Source organism: Harpegnathos saltator, unplaced genomic scaffold (genome assembly GCF_003227715.2).
Source record: "Harpegnathos saltator strain DR-91 unplaced genomic scaffold, Hsal_v8.6 scaffold235, whole genome shotgun sequence".
Lineage (NCBI taxonomy): Eukaryota > Metazoa > Arthropoda > Insecta > Hymenoptera > Formicidae > Harpegnathos > Harpegnathos saltator.
The window spans coordinates 526,391-543,633 of NW_020230023.1; the positions used below are offsets into that span (position 1 = coordinate 526,391).

At 46.0% G+C, this 17,243-nt stretch overlaps 3 protein-coding genes across 3 annotated transcripts; all 3 read right to left on the reverse strand.

Moving 5' to 3' along the window:
* Positions 1 to 1,564: 1,564 nt before the first annotated feature.
* Positions 1,565 to 3,697, reverse strand: LOC105191237 (uncharacterized). The gene is made up of 6 exons (XM_011154494.3): positions 3,589 to 3,697; positions 3,341 to 3,383; positions 2,798 to 3,051; positions 2,442 to 2,673; positions 2,162 to 2,270; positions 1,565 to 2,071 (listed from the first exon to the last, which is right to left on the reverse strand). The coding sequence occupies exons 1-6, from the start codon at positions 3,628 to 3,630 to the stop codon at positions 1,969 to 1,971; spliced, it is 783 nt and encodes a 260-aa protein (XP_011152796.2). The 5' UTR covers positions 3,631 to 3,697; the 3' UTR covers positions 1,565 to 1,968.
* Positions 3,698 to 3,989: 292 nt separating this feature from the next.
* On the reverse strand, positions 3,990 to 5,377 carry LOC105191238 (holotricin-3). Its single transcript, XM_011154495.3, has 3 exons — positions 5,154 to 5,377; positions 4,382 to 4,685; positions 3,990 to 4,125 (listed from the first exon to the last, which is right to left on the reverse strand). The coding sequence occupies exons 1-3, from the start codon at positions 5,239 to 5,241 to the stop codon at positions 4,110 to 4,112; spliced, it is 408 nt and encodes a 135-aa protein (XP_011152797.2). The 5' UTR covers positions 5,242 to 5,377; the 3' UTR covers positions 3,990 to 4,109.
* Positions 5,378 to 9,131: 3,754 nt separating this feature from the next.
* Positions 9,132 to 14,320, reverse strand: LOC105191239 (uncharacterized). Its single transcript, XM_011154496.2, has 4 exons — positions 13,642 to 14,320; positions 12,509 to 12,996; positions 11,653 to 12,074; positions 9,132 to 10,116 (listed from the first exon to the last, which is right to left on the reverse strand). Exons 1-4 carry the CDS (start codon positions 14,156 to 14,158, stop codon positions 10,083 to 10,085), a joined length of 1,461 nt encoding a protein of 486 aa, XP_011152798.2. The 5' UTR covers positions 14,159 to 14,320; the 3' UTR covers positions 9,132 to 10,082.
* Between the last annotated feature and the right edge of the window lie 2,923 nt (positions 14,321 to 17,243).

Genomic DNA, 17,243 nt, shown 5'->3' on the forward strand with positions numbered 1-17,243 from the left:
CCGCCTTGCTCTTTCACAAAATAATGCCTTCCATGAAATAAAAAAAAAATTCACAAAATTAATCAGAATAAATTTTCAAAACGACAGAGTATGTTTAAATTGCAGTTACTTCTAATGGCAAGAGTGTCACATCGAATCGTCCTCGCGAGCACGAGAGGACGATCTGCAGCGCACAAAGTCGCAATTTTGAGAAGACAGTGTCGATTCAAGCGATTTTCTTTCCTGTCATTCTTTTTTTTTCCGCGCATCTTTCACGCTTCACTCTCTGGCTTCGTTCGATTCGTCGTTCTCCCAATTATTGCACTGCTAATTCTGCACGTGATCGAAAGGGGCCAAAACGGGACTGGAGGAGCGCAATTAACACACAGTGCACGTCGGAGCCAGATTGCTCTGCGATAACGATCGACGCTTCGGTTCTCGCGCGATTCTCAATTTAACTTGCCCAAGTTTCAGCTCGCGATTGACGCCGCGTGTGCATGCGGCTTTTCTCTCTGATCGCCCGTAGACGTTGATCAAAAGACGTGCCATCCGGTACATCTGATAACCGCGGATTTCGCGAACTTTGCTGAATCATTCTACCGCAATTATCGAAGAATGTCGGTTCTCGAAAATGTAAACGGCTCGTAAAAAGTCGCTAAAATGTATTATAAAATACGCTGTTTCTCTTTAGTTGTACATTTAGTGTACATGAAGATTCGAAACGAAATTTGAGAAATAATATTCATATGGAAGATTTCCTTTAATTTTGTCGTACGTCCAGGGGTTACTTGCAATGTTACGTGAAAATGGACGGTTCTCTCGCTAAAAGTAATCAAGTCTACAAAATAAAATGCCGAGTAGACGTCCAAGTATTATGTAAAAATGAACGATACGTGCACTTCGTTATTCGAATAGTGATCGCTAAAAATTGTCAGCGAAATCGAAGGTGCAAAGAGCTCACGAGTAACCGCGGTCCATCATCGCGTTCTTCATCGCGGGAATACGATCGATGGTGACAATATTTCTCGACGGGCTCTCGACGAGGCAAATCAACACGGCTCTCACTCGTGCAGCACGCATTCGGTGTGATCGGTGGATTCGATGAAATCGGAAAAAAACTTACCGATTAATGACAAAGGAACGCTTCCGTCGCACGACGAGGGTTGCGTCGTCAGCGGCGACTGCGTCTTATCGATCAAACGTAGCAAATGGCGAGTATGAGAAACATTTTAACTCGATAGGTATATCTAACGGGACACACGAGTCGTATAAACATATACACAGGTGCGTGCGATGATGAGACACGCGAGTCACCGCAATAAGTTTCTAAACCGCGTAAACGTCGGATGTCATGTTGTTGGGAATTCTACTAGCGACCGCTTACCGATCGCGTTTGTGAAATTCTAGTTCTATGTTAATCTTGCAAATTCCGTTAAATTCGAAAACCTAGTGAAGAATCCCAAGACACAGCACTATATAGTTACCATTGTTACGTTCTGAATGACACTTTCTCTGTGCTGAGAAAAAACGAAAGAACTTGACAATAAGAAAAGAATGATATAACAAAGAAACTACAAGAGAGGGAAAATTTTGTTGTTTTATTTTCTCGTAAATTATACAGACCCGTTAGTTTTTGCAAGATTAATTTATGTTTGCTCATCGTATATATTCTATTTGCGATTAAGTTACATTATGAGTAAATTGCTTCTTGAAAGCAAAAGTACAAATGAGGTGCAAGTGGAGAAAACTGAAATAATCCAACAACAAATAATCTTTTAAATGGTCTCTTCTGATTTTCTTTCCTTCGCTCTTATCCTCGTTTAGTCTATCATCGATGCATTACCGTTAACTATATTATTTCGCAACCTATACATTTTTAATTGTAACAGACATGTGTAACAAAATCGAAATTTTTTTACTGAAAAAATTAGATTAAGATTTTTATGCCGTAATACATATTCCACTTTACTCTTGGATGCGCGTCGTGCATTAATTTCGAATAATCGGTACTTTGTCCGCCCGATCTACAGAGGCAGCATCATCGTTAATGGAATTTATTTCTCTGGTCGTCGTCCACGTCGACTGATGTTTCCTGGAGCGATTCATCGTTAATTAAGAAATAAATGTGGCATCGCAGTTGATCTATGCTTCTTAATTTTCTCTCTCCTCGCCATGATCTTACTTGCATAATTTATCCAGATATTTTCGAATTTGCGTTAACTGACGCTGAACTTCGAGCAGCATATGAATAATCCTCTCCTGCCGATCTGACGCGGCTCCGTTGGCGCGTTCTACAATCAATTTTATAGACTTAATTATAGCTTTTCACGCGCTACTCATTCACCGTCACTTTAAATCGTTATCTAAATATTTCGACCAGTTTCTATAATATTCAAATTTATTAATATTATTAATACGACGTAACGTTTAAAAGTATACGGGGAAGATTCGCGAACGCTTACTGATCCGAATGTGCTCATCGGTGATCTCCCCATTCTGATGAACGATATCGAGCTCCTCCACTGTGTCTAGAAGCTCTCTCAAGTTGTTAACGTTCTTTATCGTCAGTTTTCTACTCGCTCCCTCCAAATTCGAGTCTGTAACGTTGCCGAGCTTGGCGTACGCGTTCCTCACTTTCGACTGTTCTTTAACAACACGTTCGACGAGCGATCCAAGCTGAGTCTGAAAATGCGTCTGAAATAAAACAGGATCATCGTCATTCGGCTCAAAGGTGTTCGTTATCTCCGACGAGAAACAAATGTCAATTAATATTGCTTGTATTGAATTTGCTTTGATTAACGAGATTCGCGGTATTGACCTCTTGTTGATTATCGTTCTTATCTTCGCACATTCTTCTGGCGTGCTCTACGAACTTGGCAACATTTCTCTCGTACGACGCGATCAGGTCCTTCAATCGCTGCGGTATATTCGAAGGAGCCTTCTGATCCGTTGAGTTCACGAGGCTCATGGAAACCGAGGACTCTATCCAGGTCGGCGAAGACGCGGCTTGGCTCGCATCCCGATGTACTCGCACACTTCGACGCTCGTCTACGCAAGCTGCGTTCTTTTTCCCTGGTGAAATCATTTCGGTAGGTAGAAATCGCAAACACGATCAACGCAATGTGCGCTTGACCTTCAGCTTTTTTCACACTCGAAGAACGCTGTCGGGTGTCGTTCATAAAGCCCGAGAGACGTTCGAGACACGCTTCTTTCGAGTAATATTTAAAGAAATATTAATAATTCCAATATGCATGATGATATAATTGCACGACAGTTTAGCGCTTTAGTGCTTCAGCGAGAAGAGCTTCCTCGAGTGCAAAGAGTCCGCACGTGATACAAGTCACGCACGCGAAAGACCTACCTGCGTCTCTCACGTCGGAGAGCGCGAGCGAGCGATACTGCGCCTGAAAGCGAAAATTTTACAGAAATACTTGCGCGCCTTCGGGTGAGTCTACATTCGTTTTCTAAATTGACGAATATAGATGTAACGTAGGATCGATGTGTTAATTGCACACGCGAGCGGTCGCGAGGCGTGTCGTTCACTCACGACTCACATGCGAAGGGAGGACAACCAATTCGTGATCGAGATATACCTATTAAGAAACTTACTCCGATCGCGACCACGGCGAGCACAATCGCGAAAAATCGCATTTTCTATTTCCCGGCCGTTCCCGTCTCGGACTCGGCTTCGTTAAATGAGACTCTAACGAGACCACTTGGCGGACCGTGTGGTTTTATAGGCACCGCCTGCGCACGAACAAAGGCATCCGCGTATGCGCGATATGCATTTCTCAAAGCATTAAACGGCAACATCCGGTGCAGGACAAACAAGGATATCGCCGTGCAATCTGAAGCCAGCGAGTGGTACGCGTGATTATTTCACGCGATAATTTACATATGATACTTTGCGTAAGCGGCAGTCGCTGTTTGTAGGATTATAATAAACACTGGTGAAATGATTCGTCACGCGTCGAGATATCACGAGGATCATCAAGTCGGACACAAGTGGATTTTGTGTTTTTTAAATTTATTCTATAAAAACGGGAGCTTACAAGAGAGATGTTTAACTACAATCGATTTATCGTCGAGCGAGTCCGTTTTTAACGACAGTTGTCGCTTCCATTTCATATTCATCCTCCGTATCCGCTGCAACAAACGGAAAAGGAAACCTCATTGTCTACAAATAATTGGCTACATCGGAAGATTCGACCGGAGAGATTTAAAATCGCTTCGTACAAATAGACAAGTAAAATTTCCTCTCGACAAACCTTCTGTTCGATCCAATTGGAGAAAAGAAAAAAGAATTCTCTTCAAAATACCATTCAACCAAGTTCGGAAAACAATATATTAAGAATTTCCGTCCACTGAGAACTCTCCTGCGATCGCTCCCTGCGATATTTACCCGGCGTTAGCGAAGGAATTCGCGAAGGAGGCGCTGCCCAACGGCGTGCTTATGGAGCCGGCGTTGGATCCGCTGCTGGCGAAACCAGAGTGACCATGATAATGTCCTCCGCCGAATCCATGCTTGTATCCATATCCGTGACCGTGACCGTGGTCGTGATATCCGTGGCCGTGTCCGTGGCCGTATCCGTGGCCATATCCGTGGCCGTAGCCGTATCCGTGGCCGTAGCCACGTCTACTGCGCGACTCAGGGTCGGCTTTAGGGTCGGCTTCAGGCGCGGCTGCTCTGGTTATTCTCGAGAATACTGAATGAAAGAGAGAAAAGTCCGAATCTGACCCTCCGACTGTACTTTCGTCACCGCGCGAGTTTCGACAAATCGGCCGTCGCGACTCGATAAAAACGCTGTCGAGAAAAACGTGATCGCGAGAAATTCGGTCCAAGTGGACGCAACGTCCTTCTCGATCGTGTAAAAAATTATTAGCGTTTGCCTGACCGTTGCAAGAATCGAGCCAACGACGAGCCTCGACGTCGAAGATATTCACGTCTCGGCTTGCGGATAAGATTCTCACCCGGCTCTTCTCACGCGTGTGCGCGGCCAAAATTCGGCCATCTTTCAACGAGCGGTTGTCGATCGATATTCCGCGGCTTCGTTATTACGGAGGACGGCCGAGTATTCGCAGCACCCGCATGACGGAAGCGGCGGCTTCACCGCAATATTTTCGTAATCCTTGCCGAGTAAATTAATCCGCCGAACGCGCACCCGGTGGCTTACCTTGAGGTCGCGATGTGACGGCTGGAAACGCAGCCGCGATCGCTGCGACGAGGGCGACGAGCAACAGGAAGAACGCGATCCTTGACATTCTGCCGTGCTGCGATCGGATACGTGATTAGTGTGTCGAATATGTGTGTGTGTGTGTGTGTGTGTGTATGTGTGTATGTCACTACGGTACGTTTTCCTGCGGGTATCCCAGTGCCAAATGACGGTGAGAAAATCGACCAGGCAGTCTTTATATACGGCGCGAGTCGTCTGTGCAAACGGGATACCCCGTTTCGCCGGAGCGTTTACGAAAGCTGCCACGAAACGGCCGCTTTCGGCCGCGACGAATCGCCGCATATCATTAGCCGACCGACGGGTCTCTTTGTCGGTGTGCGGGGCGATGATGCGCCGCCGTGTCCCTGGAGCTGGATTTCCTGCTTGTCCAGACAGAACGTCACTTTGTGACAGGCTCGAGCAGTCTTCGATAGCGCAGGAGATTCATCATGCCGATCTCACATTGGTTTTCACACGTCGGAAACGATGGAGGAGGACCGCGAGAAGACCACGGGGGTGAGTCCTTGACGCGGCGTTATTGCGTGAATCTTGTCGGCTGCTTGCAAAAATGTCAGAAGTTTCGAGTCTCGAGAGTCTCGAGGTCTGTTGCCAGATCGTTCGGGGGTGATCCCTCCTCTGCCTAGGAATGCGTAAAAAGATGCCGTGTTCAATTTATCGTTAGTTATCGTTAGAGAGAGAGAGAGAGAGAGAGAGAGAGAAAGAGTGAGAGAGAAATCGTGAAAGAGAGAGAAAAATATCTAAACGATACTTTCCCGCAACGGAGAGCCTTCGAACCGGAGGAGAACGAAGCCGAGCGGTTTGGGAACCGCTGGTCAGGATGATCGCGCGGATTGTTCTTTTTTTTTTTTTTCCAAATGGCGAAGTTCCGAAAATAAGAGAGCGAAAAAATAAAGGAGCCGAAGAGGATGAACGGGCAAAGGTTCTATCTGGGATTTTGTTTTCTTTTTTCTATAGAGCGAGTGAGAAATCGCGGGTCGAGCGGGAGAGTTCAACGATTGGTGGAGTCGTGATCGTGCGCGCATATATCTTCGGGCTTTTTTATTCGGCCTCGTCGTTTTACCTATTTTCGTCTTGTTGGCGGGAATAAGGACCTCTTCCGCGTCCCCGATAAATCACGATGTACTTCACGCGCGTAATTAATGCCTGACACGTCGCTCGCGATATTCTCGGGCGAATTGTGTCCCGAACGAGACACGAGGCGCAGGATGTATCCTCGCGGATAATACATGTCTACGGATTTTACTAGGATATGTTTTTACGCATCTCGCGCTGTTCGCGGGTCTTCGCGATGTTCGCGCTAATGCCACGCGCTAATGTTTTTCTTGTCGAGGCGACGCGCCAAAGCGCGATTAACAATGGTAAGCGCGAAAAGGAAATTCCACGCTTATTGTAAGATTACGAGAGGCGATTCGCAGATCAGTCGTAAATCAAACAATGACGTACTCCAAAGACGACGATATTTTCTCGATTTGCACGCGCGAAAATATTTTCCACCGTTCTCCCGCCCCCCTCTCCCCTAATACCTTCTCGCAATTGCGTCGTTGTATAATCCGTGTACTTAACAACATCATTTGTCAAAACGTCGCTGCGTGCTGCGTTACGCCTAAACGCCGCTCTAATCGACGCTCGGTGCCTAACGCTCATCGGAATCGAAATCACGCGGCATGCTTTAAAAACCGTAAAACGCTTCTCGCCCGGTAGATTCATTAACGGCCAAAGAGGAGACCTTGGGGCTCTCTCGGGGCTTCACGGTCTTGGGTCGACGAACGAAGGCGCGTCGGGATTCCCACCTGGGCAACCTGACAACGTAATTCCGCGATTCACGGTCCATGTTTGTCTCTCCCTCTCGTCTCTCTGTCCTTCTGTGCGTTTTCTGGACGCTTGAACTTTAATATTCCAATTGGGACATCGATCGCAACGTAAACTCCGATCGAGACAAGGAGAGAAACATATATATACTGATCAAAATTTCAAATTATGCCACGTCTGTATACAATTCCTGTATAATTTGGTTTGCAACTTACACAACTTTAAATTCCACCGATGCCCCGTGGTTCCTTCTGCCTTGCGTAACTTTGTTTATACACACAGTTCGCGTATAATAATTAGTAGGCACTTAGGAGACTCACTTAACGACGGGGAAATAAATCCCTGTGTCGCGCTGTTGAATTTTGATTTATTATACAACGAATTTAATGGCACGATCCTCAGTTGACATTTTAGCACCTGTTCATCCTGCAAGTTTATCGGACTTGGGGATCTTCATAGAGGATGGTGCAGGTTGAAAGGTGGGGCGAAAAGAATGATAATGAATGATAAATGAAAAATATAAAGATAAACATAGCGGTTGTGGAAATATCAGTAGGGATTTAAATTTGCTGAATGCAAGTAAAGAAAAGACATTCAAATTGAAATCTGCTGGCCAAGTAGCTTTAGCAAAGACATAATAATAAATAATAACAATAAATTGACATTTGCCAGCTGACTTGGGCGCGGTATTCATAGTTGTAAATTACTTACGTTCTTTGATCGAGAACATGTCAATTACAAATTCGTGTCCATGGATCGTTATTTGGCCGCTTGGATCGGCATTTCTTTCTGTACGAGAAGTAGCATAGATAAATGAGCGATATTGGAAATTCGACTATGAAGCTGTGATTATTTATTAAATAATAACGAATCGTGAACGGCGGCCTTGAATTAAATTGATTCTCAACTTTGACTCGAATATCTTTATGTTTCGGTAAGATCGCGTCAAACGTTAAAATCCGAGATATGTAATAATTGATATTATATTGACATATAATAATTGCACATACTTGGAAATGATGTTGTTGTCTACATCCTAGCGTTCTGTGACGTCTTTCGTCCTTCGGCTTTCAGGTCCAAGTCCATCTTTCTCCAGGTTGTTTCATTGGATTTTGGACAGACACACACACACACACACACACACACACACACACTGCACTTTTGCAGATACGGTTCGATGGAGAAACGAATATAATCAAGGCGTTGCCGACGGAAGGCAAATGAAAAAATTTACGAATCATTTTTAACCGGTATTTTTAAGATTCGAAAAGGGAATGCGGACTGACGCGTACTCCGCGGAATTTGCGTCACTCGACTCGAGACGTAATAATTCAGTTACAGGAAGAGTTCGCAACGCATGAGAATTCCAACAGAAATTCTCATTTCGACATCTGTTAACATCATTTAACGTCAAGAAACAAATAACGAATAATTAATACGAAGCTATGTTTATTTAGTAGCGACACGAGAAGGACGGCCTAAATTTCAGCTTGCGTTACTCACGTGGCTGCTCGTTAATTATGTCGTTGCGTAAACTTTGTCGCACTGTTACAACATTGCAAAATCTCACGGAAGTCGGACCTTGGTCCGACAGATTCCTTCAGATCGGAAAGATAGGACGAACGTTCGCACGTATGTTGCGCTACGGAGACTCGAGAGGTCTTGAAAGTGACGTCAGCTGCTTAAATTTGGGATTACCAACGGAAGGAGAAGCGAGCGTTATACGTGACAACTCGCATATCCTTTACTCGAGACGAGTGCATAGAGGAGTGCTACTAATTACTAATAATAAGGTGACTCGAGATAATCTCGCAGACTCTGGTCAATCTCAAGGACGAAATTTTCGGCGCAGCGCTCCTTCCTTCACGCAGACGATCGTTTCTCACCGAGCTTGCTTTTTCTGCTCTCGCAAAAAACGGAGCTCAGCTTTCCTGTTTGGCAAAAGCCGATTCTCCTTTTATTTTCGGCGCGAGATTAATAAACGCCGATATCTCGCCGCGGCGCTCTCAAATCGCGCGGAATGATCCCAGCGTGCGTTACGTAAAGCGGACAACCATTGTAATTTGTCATTTTTGTGGATCAACGAGTCGAAGGACACACGGTGCGTAGGATGAATAAGAACGGAGTCTTTCGTTTTTAATACTTTTTATTGCGTCAGAATTAACTTACGTGCTTAACCGGAAAGTGGACCGACGTGGACTGTCGAACGCGCGAGGGAATACTGACTTTCGTCTTAGAGACTGTTTCAAGGCTTTGGATTTCGGTGTCGTCAAGTAATCGGTTTATTGTAACATAAGTGCTCGCAAGAATCGGACGTGAAGAAGTGCAACGTCACGTTCGAATTCGGAATGTCTCTTTCGGTTAGATTTTCCACCCGAGCAGGTATTCGGCTCTCCGAGGAGAATTTCAAATCTCAAGTGGTCGACGCAGCTGTGATCGTCGCGCGGATACTTAACAGTATAGTTCTAGTTTACGGAAATACACGCTACGACTGCGAAATAACGCTAATATTGTCTCCTTGCGTGCTGCTATAAATTACGGTAGTATTACGTCCCAACTAAAGAGGCTGCTACGAGTGTGCGTTCGATTCTTCTCAAATGAAATCTGTGTCATCTAAATTTGCACACGGTAAACATACAATGGACGGACGGGAGAACAATCTCCGAAAAATCGCGAGGACGAGAACCGTGTGGAACCGTTATGACTTCGTCTGTAAATTCAGAGCGAAGCGGTAATTCGAAGCTCGTCGTGATCCACCAGAAACTGCGAAATTGCAAATTTCCACTCGCTTTAACGAAGTGCCTCGACAATTTACGACAATCGATCAATTCTTACTTTCCAATTAACTTGGTTCGTTCGCCGAAGATATTTAGGCGACGGTCGTCCGCGTGTTATTCTTCGTTAAGTGTTCGTGATTCGGAGATGAGAAAGTTCGGTGAATATAACGCGCGAGAAATCCGGCGGAGATCGCAGCTTCGGTGTGTTTACCTTTCTCAGGTGTTCAGGCGGTGACGACTTGATCTTTCAACTTGCCGATGAAATCGATCGCTCTACTAGGAGCTATTCCTCGGACGGCTGCGAGCGTCGTTTCTTTCTAACGGAAGTGCGTGCGACAAGACGTGTTAGCTTGCACGAATCTATTATTATACGTTCGAGCAGCGTATTTGTTTCGCACAACAAATACGCCACTCGAACTTAAATAATTCATCATCGAAATCGACTGCGTGTGTTTTTTAACCCTTTAACGCCCGACATTTTTTATAAGTGTTTTAAGAATTGAGTTGAGAAAATTTGAGTTTTTTTGAACTGAGACTATAAGTAGCGATAACCAAAAAAGACATCAGAATTTTATATCTACGAAAAACTACCTTTCCGATGTAAAGTAATGTAAAGTAAAATGTAAAGCAATAGTCTGCTTCTGAACGAAAAAATTTTTTTTTGCAAATACAACGGTAAAAATGATAAACATGGACACACTCAGAGATGATTATTCAGATGGAAAAACCGTGAAACAATTACACGGAAAATCAGCATCAATCGTTTACTTCTGAATAAATGAGTGCATGAAGTTTCCGCTCTTCGTTTGTTGGTCTCGTTAGTTTGGTTTTTTTATCGTTCGTTTTTTGTTCATCGGTAAATATGACTTGAATTCTAAAAGCATATACGAAATCAGCAACCTATACAGAGAAAAATGAAGGATAATCTATACGACATAACTCTGATAGTCAGCTTGACATTTTTGAGCTGAAACTTTACTATATTTGTGAGTGAAGTTTATCATCCAGAGCGTCAAGCTTACTATTTCAGAGGAATATCTTAGAAGTCACCATTTAGATAGTCAATCGTGCCTTCATTTTTCGCCGCATAAAAAATTGTAGATCACCAGGTTTCATGAAAATAAGTTGATTTCTTGATTTTCGTGTCCACCATATTGGATTCGTCATTTTGAATTTATGTATTCTTTGAATTTCACATTTTGCATCTGAGAAAGCTTCCAAATGTATAAAATTATAACAGATATCAATCTGTTCATTTATAGTGCACTTCTAGATGTCAGTAACAATGCTAACTCTATACCTACTTGGAATTTGACAAAACATGTCATCATTAAAAGTGAGCTAAAAACAGACTAAACCGAATCTACATACAATCCACATACTATTTTTTAGAAGAAGAATTCATCTTTACAGTGGTGCAAAGAAAACGAAAATTCTTTTTTGACTAAATTATGGATTCTTAAATGCGTTTCTGGTAACTATGGTTACCAGTAGGCGTTAAAGGGTTAATCCGATTTTCCTCGATGAATTCTTCGGCTACTACGTCCTGCGCTTAACGTTCGTCTGAACGCGCGACGTAATGGAACTCGTTAACACTCAAGCAATTGCACGATTCAATAAATATAATAATTTTGACAAGCATATACTTGGAAATTGCAAACATCTTAATAATCTTGACGCGTTTTAGTACTTCATAATTCAATATTTCATATTTCAGTTGGATGATTTTTAACGATGCGAAAATAATCCTTCTTCAGCAGTTATCTCGGGAAATGATTTCTTACGAGCTATCCCTGTTACCCTAACCGTGTAAAGCTGAGGAGAATCGATGTTAATAAGAAATTTCGACTTACCCAGCAGGAGATCCGCCATACGCAGTCGCCACCGAGCTGGCAACCCCGCCTTTCCCTGTGGAGTAACTATTCGCAATAGCAGTGATGGCTCCAGGAGGGGAGCCGGCGGATCCGGCGCGAGTAGCCACTCTCGGGAAGCTGAAGACCATGGGGAAGAAGTTGTTCAGATTAGGATATCCCTGACGACGCCGGTTGCCCTTAAAAGGTACGAACGGCGCGGCCGGCCCGTCGTCTTGCTCGTCAGCCTCGTCGTCGTCATCGTCGTCGTCATCGTTGTCCACGATCACGGGTGTCTTTTGCGTTTTCTTGGTGTTGTGCACCTTCGGCCGCGTCACCGACACTTCCGTGCTGGCCGCGATCGGCCCCTCCGCCGGCTGCGCGATATCCGTCGTCGACGGGATTTGCTCCGGCTCGTGGTGTTCCTGTAAATGAAAGATAATGCTGGATGCAGCGTTTGATGGAAGCACCGCGCCATGTGTATCTCAGGAATGAACCGACGTATTGTTATGCGGAGGGTTTGAAGAGTTACAAATTAATAGATCCGTAGCATAAAATGCAAAGAAAGGATGGAGTATGAGTTTCTAGTAATGTTTTAAACATTAAAGGATAAACATCACTAAATAACATAATGAAGAAAAAAGAATGTCACAGATAGATTTTCGATCGGTTTTCAACGCTCACGGGTTACGGAGATTGCTGCCTTCTTGAAACACGAACTGGACAAAATGGTTGCTACGAATTATGAACCGACTGGACTCTCGCTCCGAATCCTTCATCCCGTCTCTCTTGCAGACTTATTTGCCTCGAATACGACTTCACGTACGTTGAATAACTGCAAAACCCGCGAACACTATACCTGAGGGTTTAGAGAGTCCTGCTGATGCCGGTGATGATGCTCGTCGCGATGATGCTGTTCCTCTTCGTCGTGGCGGTGGTGCTCGCGATGGTGCTCCTCTTGTTGATGATGATGATGATGATGTTCCTGATGATACGGGTGATGCTCCTGCGGCGGCGGCTGCTGCTCCTGATGCCGTTCCTCGTCGTTGTAAACCTCATCGGACGCGGGCGCCGCTTGAGCCTCGGCACTGGACACTTCCGATTCTTCGATCGGCTCCGGGCCACCCCCGAGGTGCGGCGTATGCATCCCGCTGAAGAAGGCCTCGCCGCTCACGGCGTTCCCCTGAGCGAAGACGCCAGTCGCTTGGCCGCCATTGTTATTCGAGCGACGCACCGGCCTGTAATATCCGGTGAACATCATCGCCCGTTGCGGATAAGGGTGCACGGCCGTTCTCTTCTCTCTCAGGAACATTATGGGATTGCCATAAGCGTCCAGCATAACGGAGACTGCGGAAGAAAGGGCGGAATGCAAGCTTCTCAATTATTTATTTTATTCTGTTTAATATTTATGTTTATGTTATTTACATATAATTTGGATTATATCTTAGATTTATATTATTTTTAATTATTTCTTTTTATTTTAGATTGAGTTTACGTCGCACGTATCTCGAAACTGACTCTGGAGATTCTCCGCAGTCGGAAAAGCTGACAGGTGATCTTCCAAATCTCCAATTTTCCAATATTTCGGATTCCCCAAGTTTGAAAGATATAAGAGTAAAAATTGTTATATAGAAAACATACAATGAAAGAAAGTAATATGTTATAAAATTATCGATTATTTATAAGTTGTATAAAAAAAATGGAACAATACGAATTTTTATATTTCCTTATTATTATAGAATATTATTATAGAAAAGGCGTCTCTCTCTCTCTCTCTCTCTCTCTCTCTCTCTCTCTCTCTCTCTCTCTCTCTCTCTCTCTCAAAATATCTCCCTCAAGAAATATTATGTGAAACTCGAAAGAGAGTCGATTTTAAAAACTTTTCTAGTTTAAGAAACTGCAACATGATACCCGTAGCTTGAAAAATAATGGCGAAAGTCACTAAATAACGTATGAGAAAGTAACATAGATTTATCAATTTTCAGCTCTTACTAGGCTCGGCCGGAATCACCCTCGACTCGGCCATTGCGATCGTCGACGCGATCGCGACGAGAACGAAGCTCAAGCAACCGGCCATCGTCGCCCGGGTTCTTTTTCTCGAGTTCCTTGCCGCGCAACGACCCGCTACTTTCGACCACACTCGAGATTTCCCTGTCGAGGCTTCCTCCGGCAGGCACCGACTTCTTGCGCGGTCGGACGGAAAATCGCGGTGATCGACGGGGCTCACTTCCACCGATCTCTCCACGCTGCTGTACGCGATACCGACGATACCGACTTTTTGCACGATGCTGCTAGTCCTCGTCGACACGCAATTGCTTTTATACCATGAAACACACGGACACGGGACGGACAGGCACATGTCCGTCGACACGGGGGTATGGGTATGGGTATGGGTCGGAGGGACTCGTCGGTGGGACACGGGGGATGTGGGATCGAGCCGGATCCCCCCACTAGGCGTCGTCAGGTGGTCGCTTGTACGCCAGGATCGCCGTAAAGCAAACGCACGCATCGTTCAACGGTACGTGATCCCCATGACCGATGCGGCACATGCTGAATCTGATGCATTAATTGTGATCCGCGCCGATGGCAATCTGGATTCGAGGGATCGGACGCCGGCGATCGGGATATAGAGATGGCTGCGACGATGTCCTGCCGCGCTCAATCAAAATCCTCCTCGAGTGTGCCCCGCGTGAGCGCGCGCGCGCGCGCGCGCGCGCGAACGAAGAAAGGAGAATGCCGAATTCCGCATCGGGATGCGCGTTTATCGCGCGTCCTTCTGCCAATCAAAAGTCTCCGGGACGAGTAATTGTTCAAAGGGATCTCAGATCCTTTAGACGCTTGGATCCTGGATAATTTAGATTAGAGACGCTTTACCTTGTTATTTCTTGCTGAATTTCTGCGCGATGTTCTTTGTGATTTCAGTTCTGCCGCAGAACAGCGGAAGGAGAAAACACATCGAGCACCCGATAAATCCTGCGAGCGAGAAACAACACTCGAAGGCTGGCTCGAAGTCTCAGGCTCATGACTGAAACAAGGTGTTTGTAATGAATTCGCTTGGGAAACGGCGGGAATGTGAATGGGCGATGGTTGACGAATGTCGCGGAGGGCCGATGGCCCGTCACTTTTCCTCTTTCACGACGTGAGTTACTGAGTCACGGATCGAGGCGCGATAAAGGGATCTCTAGACGAGCAGGCTCGAGGATAGATTCATACATTTTCAATCGTTCTATAAATATGTTCCTCCGAGAGGAACGAGAGAACCCCGAGAGGTTTCTCTGCTTATCCGCCATTATTTTCTCGGTCAATACCTCCTGGAGAGGTCTTCGGGATGCCCGTGTGTTCGTTTGCAAACGCAGGTCTCACCGACTGAAGGAGCCGACAACGCGATTCTCAGGACAATTTCAAATATGAGCAATGCATATTGTGGCAGAAATAAATCAGAAGATCGACGAAAATAAAAATGACTCGCGATTAGGTGCGTTGAGATATGATGAAACGACAGTAAGGGGTAACACCGTAGCGACTCATAACGAGATGAGACCTAAACCCGAGGAAGTTTTACGACCGTGCGCGACGCGGAGCTGCATTCGTCACAAACATAAAGCGTGAATAGCAGAGCGCGGGGCCGCGCAAAGAGAGCGCGTCGCTCCCTTAGTACCGATCCGCGATCGCAGTTTCGCTCCTCTCCGCTTGCCTTTGAGGCTGATGAAGCGTGTAGAAGGGACAGTGACACGTCAAGGCGGATCCAACTGTGAGAAGAGCGAGAGCGAGAGAGAGAGAGAGAGAGAGACCGCTTGTTTTACGATTCCGGACACGACGACCACGGCCACCACCACATTGGACTCTTACGGACTCCTGATCGTCCCCAAGAATTATCGTCGCCTCTGACCAGTCGTACCCGCGGACGCTCAGCCGAGTATGACTGACATAATATTAATATTAAGAGGTTGTACGCACATCGTATGGAGACGTTACGTCAAACACGCGTCGTTATACCTGGCCGATGAAGGGACTATCCATCGCGGCAACGTTGCGTGCATCATTCGAAATCCAAGTCGAGCCACGCTAGAAACGGCTCATCGCCCAGAATCGCTCAGAAAACGGGAACGGAAATAACGAGAGCGCAGCTGAGATTGCTCGAAAAACACACTTCGTATCAATAGCGGCAGAATAAAAATCGAGGAAACGGGGAGTAAAGCAAGCGGGCAGGTCAACAATTTAAGCGACGCGTTCGAGCTGAGCTTTCGAGTCCGCTAAACGATCCAGCAAGGATCAAGACAAAAGATGCTCGAGCGCGGATCGCGATTTCGCAGGTCGGGACTCGAGCGAGACCGACTGGGTCTCAAGGAGAGAAGGGCGTCGCGAATATGCAACGGAGATGGATCTCGATGCTCCCCGACAGAAGGAACATATTCCAGCGGAATGATGCACGAATTTGGCGATACCGATCGCGACGCAGCTCAGTGCCTCGTCCTGGGCCCGGCGTGCCTCGCTTCTTGGTGCGGCCGATCACGACCGAAAATACGAGACGCGTGACTTGAAAACCGCAGCCGATTTCGGGCTTGATTCATGAAATAACGCGTTGTATCCTTCGCGTATACAACATCCGGTAGCGGTGTACAAGCGCGACAAAGTCGATAAGGCTTTCTCGGCCGGCTTGAACGTAGCGGCGAACGCTATCGTGAGCTGAAAGCAATCGAGTCGCGAAGAAGAGTGTGGAATTTTAGAGGGCCCGGAGATGCGGACGACAAAGTCGCGGAGGATCGACGTGAGACCTCAAGGTCGTGCGGTGGTACACTGCCGTAATATGATGCGCGCAACGCGCATTGTGTAATTTGGTAGAGATTTTCATAAACAGCCCCGATTCTCCGTCTTTGTTCAAGCGACGGGGGTGGAACTTGGACTCTCTCCGACCAATCGATATATCTCTCGGAACAGAGCCGATCTAACGCGATATAATTCAAGTGAGTTTAAGAGACCTTTCAATGAGACTCAGTATTACGGTGGAACAAGTTCAACGACCGCGCGGTATGTTCGGTACCGATTTGCAGGTAAGACCTTTTCGAACGAGGCCGACGACGAGCGCGAGCTCGTGGATTTAGCGTCGTTGAATTATTCAGTTTCTCCCGCGCGAATCAGATTCTCGCGTATTAACCCTGTTCAATTATTTATTTACTCGGCGAGCGCGATAAATTCATATCTCGTGTGTGCGCAGCCGACGGAGCTCTCCTCCGGCGCGGAATTAAAAGCAGAGATTCCCAGGATTCCCAGGATTTCGCGGTACGCTCTCGTCTTCTGTTTTCGCGAACGTCTACGCGGGAACGTTTGCCGACGGAATCTCATTTGGTGCCATCGCGTAAGCTGAATTAAGATTAGCCAATGTCGAATTACACGTGCTGTGCAACGACACACGCTTTCACACACACACACACACACACACACACACACACACACACACACACACACACACACACACACACGCGCGCGCGCGCGTACCGGCGATCGGAGATCACGCGCGGAGACCGTTGGAATGTCAGACGCGCGAATCATACTATTTCGGCAGTCTCGCCCGACAGATTTCGGCGAGCGATCCC